The sequence below is a fragment of the Aulostomus chinensis genome, chromosome 22, assembly GCF_037954235.1.
Source record: "Aulostomus chinensis isolate RoL2024-O1b breed Wild chromosome 22, RoL_Achi_v1.0, whole genome shotgun sequence".
NCBI lineage: Eukaryota > Metazoa > Chordata > Actinopteri > Syngnathiformes > Aulostomidae > Aulostomus > Aulostomus chinensis.
Window position 1 is genome coordinate 1,778,475 of NC_141341.1, and position 11,526 is coordinate 1,790,000.

The 11,526-nt window shown below is 45.8% G+C and overlaps 1 protein-coding gene across 4 annotated transcripts in view; it reads left to right on the plus strand.

The window, feature by feature from the left end:
• The window catches only part of LOC147240249 (semaphorin-6C-like), a 112,646-nt gene that overhangs the window by 67,500 nt on the left and 33,620 nt on the right, over positions 1–11,526 (plus strand). For all 4 annotated transcript variants that reach the window (XM_086193319.1, XM_086193320.1, XM_086193318.1 and 1 more), the window contains 3 exons: positions 1,399–1,572; positions 1,654–1,794; positions 4,036–4,113. In XM_086193319.1, the coding sequence (XP_086049445.1) occupies positions 1,399–1,572; positions 1,654–1,794; positions 4,036–4,113 (393 nt within the window). The remainder of the gene's footprint in view (positions 1–1,398; positions 1,573–1,653; positions 1,795–4,035; positions 4,114–11,526) is intronic.

An 11,526-nucleotide genomic window follows, 5' to 3' on the forward strand; every position in this document is an offset into this window, starting at 1 on the left:
TTCCAGTAAACGAAAATAAATAAAGATAAAAATAAATTGGAGATTATTATTTTGTGTAGTACTAATAGTAGGCTGTTGCCAGGCAACTAAACACATTTTAAGAGAAATCTGAAGGCAGCATGTAGGGGGTTTGAGATGTAAAACAATGACTTTAAAGGGAAAATCAATACACGATCGTCCCCAGAGCCAGAGGAGACAAGAGAGATTATTCTCTCCTCTGTGCTGCAGTCGGGAGCTGAGACCTGTTGAATGACTTTTGATGGAGCGATGCTAACACTTCAAGTCCACAGCTACTCGTGGTGCTAAGCTAACGAGAATGCTCACTAATATCGCACAGAGGAGAGACGGGTCTCTGTCTTCTCAGGCTCTTGGGAGATGAACAGTCAGAGACTCTTCACCAGCGGTGTGTTATTTGACTTAATGTGCATTTAATCTTTGGATTTTTGATATGAATGAAGGCTAAGACATCAACTGTGTCTCATGGAAGTTTAATAATTATAAATCTGAGACAAACATTTAAAAAGGAAAGGTGGAGTCACAGTGGACTATGACATAGGCAAGTTTGGAAATGATGGCAGCTCAGAGTGCCGATGAACCGGCTCTGCTGACCCGCGGCGGCGAGGATAATCGCCAGTATCATCTTTGATTAGTTGTGGGCGCAGAGGAAGTTCACTCTCTCTCGTGTGTGTGTGTGTGTGTGTGTGTGTGTGTGCGTGTGTGTGCGTGTGTGTGCGTGTCTGAAAATCTTTGACCTTTTTTAATCTGCGTCTGCAGGTTTCAAATGAGTTTCTGATGGATTCTAATTACTAGTCTGGGAGGGGAATGAGATTCTTAAATCGGCGGCTGAATTAGCCTCGGCTCTGAAGAGGCCCGGCTGACCCAGATAACAGATCCGATCCTCTGTTGTTTGAAAGAATATGCTGCTATTAACACTGTGAATTATTTCATATATCAGTCCTCCATGTGCAGTGTCCACATCTCTGATAGTGATTATCCTCCTATTTCCCAGCATGCACTTTGACTCCTGGAGTGACTTTTACATTAGTGATTTACTATTTCTTACATCAGAGAGTCTATGAAACTTTATATTCATATCTGCTGTATATTTTTACAAGTATTCCCTGTAATAACCCAAGAGACTTTACAATCAAAATCAGATGTTCCTCAAAACTCACTAGCTCGCTGTGAGGCTGTTGTTGATTCACCTTGCAAGGGTGACTTTGTAATTAGCATCTAGTAAAAAGCAAAAGGGGTGGGCAACACAGGAGAATGACACCTGAGATAACCATCCAGATGACACCTGAAATGTCGATCTGGTAAACTAGACGACGGCCTGGTTAGCCACACGTCCACAAACTCAAGTTCATAGAGTTCATACTCTCTCTTCCGCCCCCGCAGGTCCAAGCTGACCCAGATCGTGGTGGATGTTTCAGCTGGTCCCTACAAGGACCGGACAGTGATGTTCCTGGGCTCAGATGATGGAAGAGTCCTTAAGGTTCTGGCGAGCACGCATCCCAACGCCAGCTTTGGCTCCAAGCTGCTGGAGGACATCGACGTCTACAACCCGTCTAAGTGAGTCCACTAGTCCACTAGTGAAGAGCTTGAGGACCGCCATCACCATTTTTATGGGATTACCTGCTTCCTGTTCTGCAGGTGTAACGTTCAGGGTCAGGAGGACAGGAGAGTTCTGGGGTTGGAGCTGGATAAGGACCATCATGCCTTGTTTGTGGCGTTCACCAGCTGTGTCATCAGAGTTCCGCTTAGCCGCTGCAGCCGACACGGAGCCTGTAAAACGTAAGAACACAGCTTTGTCTGATTAAAATAACACAGCTGTTGTGTTCTGACAAGTAGCAGCTTTTAATAATTCTGGCAAATATCAGAACGTTCTGATGTGGAGCTTAATATAGCAACAGTTGCTGGGGGAGACGGGGATGCCGAGGCTGAATAGTCCAACAAAGAGGGGCTCATTTATAGATGTCATTAGACTGAGCAGAGCCACTCAAATTAGAGCACATTCATCACTGGAGAGGAACACACGCGCGCACACATACACACACGCACACACACACACCCCAATCAGACTGCTTTTAATTACTGAGCAGAATGAATGAACATCAGGTGGTAACACAGCTGCACTGCTAAAGAGCGCTTCACCAGCTGTGTCTTCATCACGGCCACCAAAGCTCTGGTGAAGATCTTTGACGGGGACGATGTGCCACTCCTCCAACTCGCTGCCACCGGGCAGGCGGAGCTGGAAGCTCAGGGGGACTCGGGACTTGAATGACTAGACGAGACAAGCCATGTTCCAGTTTTTACTGAACCCGGAGGACATTACTGACACTAAGACATGACTAAAGCTAAATTCTGTCCTCAGGTCCAGTCCTCTCTTTGTTTGTGTGATGCACGTGAGTCTATTGACAGAGTGTTTGTCTTTGAAGCGGCCCCTTTTTTAGACAAATCTACATACCTTTATTATGTCATTCTCTATGTGGCTATTGTTTGCTCGGAGTTAAATAAAACAATTTTCTGGGACATGGAAGTCTTCCTGGACTTTCCTGGTCCCAATACTGTGTTTGGGGACAAAAATCATGCACTGATATCTTCAACCATAAAATTTTAGGCTAAAATCTCTCATGAAGTGTTCCCTGAAATTGAATGTGAGTCAATGTAAGGTCCACGAAAGGATGTTGTGTGTGTACCTGTTTGTGTGTGTGTACTCGTACACATGACGTTGTGGGGACTTGTGTGTTGTCCAATAGAAGCGAGGACATTTTGGATCCCCTCCTAAAGGGACACCTTGAAACGGTGGTGTAGGTATAAGATAGATGTCAGAGTGCTATTCACTATTTACACGTATCAATGTGGGTCCAGTCGCGTAACTGGCTACTGGTTAGCTCTTTGCTAACAAACGAGGATGAATTGACTATGCGACTCTTCAGACTTTCCAAATGTTATCAGATCGTCTTCTCACTGCTGTTGCATGGTCCACCCATTTCCTTCCAAAAGGAAGCAGGTTATCATAATTTATCTCCTGTTTATCAGCCGCTGTTTATCTCAAGGCTGCACTGCATCTATCCAAGGATGGAGAAAGGGAGCAAAAATAAAAGAGATCATACATTTTTTTCAGACACTAAACTAAATAAAGGGATTTTGGTGTATAAATACTAATTTGTTGAGGTATTTGCCACCTTATCAAGAGATCAATGAACACATGTGCGGGATTAAAACTGTATTTTTTCATTTCCTGGGACCTCTGGGGGTCTCGTTGGTATGTCTGGGTTCAGGTTTGAGGACAGTGACGTTATGGCAGTGAATATCCTCACGACGACAGCTGCACAGGGACGAGTGTGTAGGAGACTGATACAGTTGAATAACTTTGTCTCTGGCTTCCTCTTTCTCTTCTTTTGTCAGTCCATCTGTTTCCACTGTTTCTGATTGCTTTTGCTCTTTTTCTCTTTTCAGTCACTTTGGTCTTTTCCCAGTTTTTCTTCCAATTCGTCATTTTCTCCATCTGTGTCTCTTATCGTCTCATTTTCTCATCTTGTACTTCCACCTCCTTTTTCTTGTCTCGTCTTTCTTTTTTCTACTTATTGTGCTCTTTATTCATGTTCTTTGTGTTATTATCTCTCTTCTTATTTCTATCTCGTCCTTCTTCCTCACTAATGTACTTTGAGGAGGTTGTAAATGATTTGTGCACTCACTTTATTAGCTGATCAATAAATTCTCCTGGGGGTGTTGTTAAGCACCATTAAGGCTGGGTCTATGGGGGGGGGGGGGGGGGTAGCATCACCATTGACTGAGTTATGACTCCGAGGAGGAGGAGGAGGTGGAGGGTTTGGGGCTCCACTTCTCATTCCACTGAACATCAGTGTCTGCAGACCAGACGTGTCCACATGGAGGCGAGCGTTAACAGACTGAGGAACGTCGTGTAAATGGAATCATCAGAGAATTTACAGTGTTTTGTTCTTGTTTCAAGCCTGTAAAAGTAACTTATGGATGCAAAGTAAAGAATGTTGCCCTCTTGTCTTGTTGCAGAGCCTGTCTGGCGTCTCGTGACCCATACTGCATCTGGCTGCGGACCGGGAGCTGTGCTAACATGGCGCCGGGTTTCAAGTACGTGCCACTTCCTCTTTGTCTCTCACTCGTTCCTCTCAGCCGCCATCAATCCGATGGCTAATAAAGTTCTGATGGCTCTGCTCGTATATCTGCCGCAGCGAGTGAAGGGTCATATATTTGAAAGATGTAAATCCATGATGCGTCTCGCACTCGCCGCCGAAGTAAAATGGATGGATGGAGAAACATAATAGGAAGCAGCGTTAAAATGGATGTCAGCAGGAATGTGCTACTTAGTCGGTGTAAATCTTCTGAGGTAAAAGTTTGTTTGTCTTGGTGGCGTCGTGGATCACTCCGCCCTTAAATCTCTTCATAAAGTTAGTTTGTTTCAGACTCTTTGCTGCAGCAAACACTCAGACACTGCAGACTTTTATGGTGGGTTTTATCACAACGCAATATTCTGGTGGACGTCAGCCACATCACCTCAGACACCTGACGACACATCCGTTCCTGCTCCAGTCCAGGTGCAGGAAGAGTCTGTGTGAGGCATTTGTTCTTGTTAACGAACGAACAGGTCACATGATGAGGAGACGACCGACTTGGACTTCTGTTGAATGTTTGACGGACGTCTGAGCCTGAGAGTTGACATCTTTTGACCATAAGAAAGTTGCTTTATACACGTCCCTCATCAAATGTTTTCTAGTGGTTAGTGTGTGATGTTTTGGGGGCACCATAATAATTTAAAATTTATCTGAATTAAGTAGCGGGGGGGTGGTTATGATGTCCCAGCTCAAGTTCAATATGAATTTGGTCTGTTGCTGCATGCGTTCTTGTACGGGACGGTGGGGGTCGGCACTCTATTTTGAAAGTCAGGGCTGAAAGTTTGGAGGCACTCCTCAGTGTCCTCTCATCCACGCTGTCTCTCCATCTGCAAGTTTGTTTAGACCCTCACACTCATGAGAAGCTCCTTGGGTGAAAACCCAAACAGATATGAAGATAAATGGAGTCCTGCAGCCGTTACCAGGACGCAGTGATGTCAGCTGCAGAGAGAAAACAACTGTGTGGCAGTCGACCTGCAGGGCTTCATAACTGATGATATGTACAGATGAGGGGGCTGCAGACGCTCCGCAGCCCTCCGAGGATTAAAACAACTCCTCCCTGGGGAGACGGGGGGGGGGGGGGGGAATAATATCGCTTCGTCTTGCAGAGCAGCGGAATAGCTCAGGCTGCAGATCGATGGTCACAAAGTGTCGAGGAGACACGGGGGGGAGGGGGGGCGTCAGCTACCCGACACTTTGGAGTTATTGATTGGGAGGTGGTGGAGGGAACACATTTGATTTCACTGGGTGTGTGCGTGCGCGCGCGAGTGTGTGTGTGTGCGTGTGTGTGGCATATTGATGGACTCAGAAACTGGAGATTTCATCTTCAGGCTCTCGTGTCCTGAATTTAGAGTTGAACTAAAAGCACTTAAAGTTTTTTTTTGTAAGTTTTGGTCCATTAATGTAAAACCACTCACACTTTAAATGACCGATGATGATTTTTTTTTTTCTAAAACGCAGCATATTTGCATGCGGAACTAGCAGGCTAGCTAGGCTTCATTGGTTCTGAGTTTAAGTTCATACTTTGCTACCAGCAGTGAATGGAAAAGAAACACAAACTAATAGTTTTGTGTTTTGCTTTTGAAAGTGTTAGTATTCCTTTTACTGCTGTTCCTTTTTGTTTTTCCTTTCAGGTTCTGTTCGTACTCCTAATGGACTGAAACACATTATAACAAAAATTATAATTACCCTGCATCTTACAGTACAAATATTGGGTCGTACTTTCCAGCTCTGTGGAATTTCACAAGTTGTAATTATAAAGCGCTTCACCGAAACGTCGTCTAGATTCATTTGTCTGCTTCAAGATGTCGAGTCTCTTCCACTCAAAGCAGTTCAGCAGCGTCTAGACTTCCTCCTCCGGGATGTGTTGGTGGACCTGAGGTTCCTCAGCCTGCCTCCTCACTGGAATGTGATGTCTTCGTCTTCAAATTTGGCACAAATGTCCACTTGGACTCAAGAATGAATTTTTACCATTTTTGAAAATATTGTTTCACTTTTGTCTTTGTGTACATTTCTTTCAGTCAATCAATTTTCAATTTTGATTTGACAGTATATCAACATATCTTGTGTGATCAGGCTCTGGTCTGGACCACATCCAGTATATTATGAGTCTGTAACCTGCCCCTGGACCTGCTGATGAGCAGCTCATCCCAGTTCAGACCAATAATCAGACCCCTCCCTGACTGACATCAGCTGGTCCCTCAGGTTTGGGATATCGAACATTGTTCGGGGTTTCTAAGTTCGTCAAACATTTCAGTACGTGTACAATCCTCTGCAGAGTCGTCTAAAACAGCTGATTGATCGTCGTCCCCCACGTTACAGAAACGAGAACTCCAGTGTTTTTGAGCTGGTTTGTTTAACATCAGAACTGAAAGTCTGATGTCGCCGTCTCTTCAGATCTTCAGCTCCTGTTTTATAAATCAAACCCGTCTGTTGTGCTGTGAGACTTCCATCACAATCAGTGTCAGACACAAATATTCCAGCAGGCGTACATAATCCCGTTATTGATCTCCTGGCAGCCTGAATGTGATGTTCTCCTCGGCTGACGGCTCCTCACCCGTCTCCTCTTGATGTGTTCCTCGTCGGCCAGGGAGTCGTGGCGCCTCAGGGTTCTCCTCTGACACTGAGCAAGTGTTGGTGAAAGGAGGATGACTCATCAGGTCGAACTTGTAGAAGCATCTGTGGCCTTGAGGACGGCCTTTCCTGCATGAGGCAGCTGAACAGAGATGGTCAGACTCATAATATCTACAAACACAGCTGCCACCAGGGAGATCAATGCTGTAATAAATAGACACACAGCGAACGCCGCTTCTTTCTGTTGTTGTTTCATCTGTGGGAAGAAAGCCAGAAGTAAAAAAGAAAGACGTGATCGACCTTGTCTGCCTGTCTGTCTTTATAAAGTTCGAACGGAAATTAAACAACATCAGCACAACTGTCAGTTACAGTTAGTTAGCTGAAGTAGAGATGCACCTGAAGGAACCTGAAGGAACCTGGAACCGTCATCCGGGAGCAGCTGCAGTTTGTCTTCGATTGTTAAGCTGTTGTCCTTGTCTGTGGTTAGTCATGTTCATGTGAGTGCTTGAAAAAGTGTTGACTTCCAAAAAGACGATGACACAAACGAGTCTGGTTGTAGTTGGAAAGCTGCAAAGACACAGAGGCATCTCACGTGTGGAGGAGCTGTTGTGTGATTGGCTGTAAGAGATGGCGTGATGATGAGCGAACATGTAAAACGCGCAGTGTCACGTCTCTGGAAGGTGAATGTCCAGGTCACCTTGGGAAATGCTAATGCTACTCAAGTGGCTAATGGCTACGTCTGATAGCTGTATATAACAACACACTGTAAAACATGCTAGCAGCAATGAGACTTCCAAATGCTTGACAAGAAATGCAAGTATCTGAGTAGTTTGTTTAGATGGTGTCAGTTGGCAGACGTTCCCATGTTAATTACTTGTGTACATTTAGAAACATTTGATATCTTGTGTGACTTTGCAGATATTCACCGTTTAATTACTTTTGTAAATTCATAACTATTTGCAGGTTGATGGTGTGAATTTGTAAATATTCGTGGGTTAATTTCATGAACTTGTAAATATTTGAGGGGTTAATGAGTTGTGTACATTGGTTCATATTCACAGGTTGAGTACTTGTGTGCACGTGCATGTATTCGCAGGTGAGTTACTTGAATAAATTCACGAGCATTGGCGGATTGATACCTTGTGTAAATTGGTAAACATTTGCAGGTTATTTATGTGAGTAACACATATTCCTGTTAAGTCTGAACACACTAGCGAAAGCTGACTCCGATGACATCATCAGTGACCTCAGCAGCTCCCCCAAGAGCCGCACTCACTGCACGACCATCATTTTTGTCCTTGTAAATCTCTCTGAGCAGCTCTCAGACATGTCGTGTCTGCTCGGCCCGGTGCAGGGATGAAATCTTCCTCCGCATGGAAGGTTTGATTGAGTTCTGCTCAGATGGCGCCGTTAATGGAGGAGCAGGAGGCAATTTTTGTTCTGGTCTGCTTCATTTACTTTCCACTCCTCTGGCGTCTCGGTTCACCTGGAAAAAGAAAGAAAGATGCCGTTGAAGCACTGTTATTTTGTGACTTGAGAAAAGTGACACACACAGGCTCTCAGAGAGGAAACAATAATATCTGGTGGAGCAGCAGCCTCTGAAGACACACAACTGACATTTTTAATACAAACACTTGATCGCAGGGAAACTGGAGGAAGATTAAAATGGACAGGATGAGCCGGTGGAGATGAAACGAGACCAGGGAGGAAACAGAGAGGGAGACGAAGATGTGATGCAAGAGGTGGAAAAGAAGAAGTCGAGCGAAGATGTGAGACGATGAATGAAACGGAAAAGCTCCTAGAGAGATATCTGTGTCAGAGCGCTAAGAGAAGAGGAAGTAAAACAAGACGAAGCCGACCAAAACCCGTTGATTCTGGTCCAAACAGATGTTCAGGTGCTCATTTCAAGTCTCAGGAGCAGCTGAAGTCCTTTAAATTTTAATGTTGTGAAAGCAGCTTTGACGTGGAGCTTCAGTGGATTTACAGCTTTTTCATCATTTACGCTCGTTCTTGTTCACGCTTGAATTGGAAAACAGAGCGACGGCTTTCAGAATTGAAAGTTTGGTCACAGTCAAGCTGAGTTTCTTCACATTTTTCAAGATGCGCGGTGAAAACATTGAACTGTTGACTGCAGCTTTGAAAACATTTCCACCTCATTATCAGAAACTTGGTTGGCTGGAATCACACAGATGTCATGTGCTGTCTTGGCTCACGTCGAGTGAAGCTCAGACGAGTTGATTGAATTGGCGGGAAGTTTTCAGGACAAAAAGCACTGGGATGGAGGAGCATCGTGCAGGTGGTTGATGAGGGAGACCTCATGAGGGAAACTCTAGTGCTGACACTTAGCAATCATGATGTTTAGTAACCAGTGTACCACCTGGCGTTTGAGAGGCGGGGCAATAGGTTGTGTTGTGACATCACCAAACCTCTGTGACTTTGATGTCAGACCTCAGACGACATCCTACCCGGACCTATAACCAATAAATTACCAAGATTACGTTCATCTGGCGCAGCTTTTCTAGAATTTACGGTGCTGGTCTCACGTGCCAGGAAACTCACTGACCCACTGCAAGCTGATGCGACTCAGCCCGTCGCTTCTGAGAGGTTGCGACCTCAGCCACTCAATGCAAACTTAGAAACTGGAAGAGTTGTTGGTCTGCCAGTGGCGATGTTTCACAGGAACAGAGGAGAACGCATGCTGAGCAGCGACCGCAGCGACTGGAGGCGACCAGAGAGAAGAACAGAGGAAGGGATGTTGGAGTGACAATGTCTCCGAAGAGGAAAGTGGATCGAAAACAGCCTGGAGCCGTTTATAAGTTCCACACCTCTGCGAGACGGTTACTCAGCTTTGGAACCATCAGACACACTCACATCTGACCTGAGGTCACAGAAAATAAAGAGTCCAATGTGATCGGATCAGTTTCGTAGAAAACTGGATAAGAATAACAATCAAAGAAAACTGGGAAACTCAAGCTGCTGCGCTTTTTACTTCATTTTTTCTAAAATTAAACTCTGTTTTCAGACGCGCAGTTTCAAAAGCTCTAATAAGGGTTTTATACTTGAGTGCAGCTTTGGTTTTAAACTCCTTGAAATGAGAGAAGAACTCTTCATTATAGCAGGATACTTGGATCTGTCCAGCTCAGCGACAACAACCAGTGTTGAAGTACTACTAAATTGTACTTTGACTTTGATGTGACAGTGAGTTGACAGCTGATACGCCTGCCGGGCGACGTGCAGGGAAACGCCTGTGAACCATAACATAAGTTACGTTGATGAAGTTCTGGACCTTCGCTGCAGGAAACTTTCTCTGACTGGAACTCTTAGAATTTTGACACTTGGACACCCCTGACACAGACAGGCCACCGTTTAGCCCAGCTAGCTTACCATGAACTGGACACCAAATAAATGACTACGGTCCGGAGACATTTATGGGCTACTGAATCATGGAAGAAGGAAAAACAGGAAAATTCCACCAAAAATACAGATTTGTCAACTACATGTATCTTTAACCAGATCATGCACATCAGAGGTGTTCTCACACCTGGGAGCCCCCTAGGAGGACCACCTCACTCCTGGGAGAGCCCCAAGGAGGACCACCTCACTCCTGGGAGACCCCGTAGGAGGACCACCTCACTTCTGGGAGCCCCCTAGGAGGACCACCTCACTCCTGGGAGAGCCCCAAGGAGGACCACCTCACTCCTGGGAGACCCCGTAGGAGGACCACCTCACTCCTGGGAGCCCCCTAGGAGGACCACCTCACTCCTGGGAGACCCCTAGGAGGACCACCTCACACCTGGGGGAGCCCCGAGGAGGACCACCTCACTCCTGGGAGACCCCCGAGGAGGACCACCTCACTCCTGGGAGCCCCCTGAGTCAGAGGGGCAGCAGTGTAAGGAACAACCCTTCAGGCGGCGATTGTGAGTTTACTTGACTGCCATGGTCTCTGGCTCCTGTTTGACTTGAAGCCTTGAACCTCAGCTCCCCAGACTGAAGCTGTGTGTTTATGGATTTGTGGAGGTTTACTGACAACGGTCATCAAAGGTTACGACGTCTCTGGGAGTGGCGAGTCGCCCTGAAGGATATCAGTATCACACCTGTGTGTTACGAGGACTGTTATCAAACACAGTTGACCTCATGACGAGTATTTGCTCAGCTTTACTTCCCCCCGGGGCTCCATTCCATTCTGAGTGAAATTACTGAGCAGCGCTGTGAATATTCTCCTCCCACCTCCTCCCGTCGTCTTAATTTTGTCCAAATGGGGGTTAAGAGTGCAGTAGTGACCAGATATTAACCCTCGAGAGCCCATACATCCGTATTTTTAGAGTCAGCGTTTAGTCCGCCACTCGCTTCACCTCGATGTGATTGAAACAGAAGATGATGGGGGTCTGTGCTCCCCTCTGACCCGGCTGAGGAGGCTCCGCTTGGACTGCATTGTGTCGGAGGTTTTGAGGCTAATAGAAGCAGATCAGACACAGGACGAGTGCTGAGACGAGCCGCGCTCTGATAAGATCTCCACTGACGCTAATAGAAGATAATCACCAAACTTGGTCCAACTTTCCTCCACTTGACTGCCGAGCGCAGGACGAACACTCCCATCAGCCCCCGGGGCCGAACGAGCGCGGGATTCACACGCCTTCCAAAACATTATGATGCTGATTAAAGGCAACGATGTTGGCTGATGAGCTTCATGTTGATCGTTTCGGTGGATCTGTGTGGTAGTTTCAGTAAACCCCCCCCCCCCCCAAAAAAAAGAAGAAAATTTTCTCTTTTGTTGAAAATCTTTTCAAGAAATGTAGTTTTT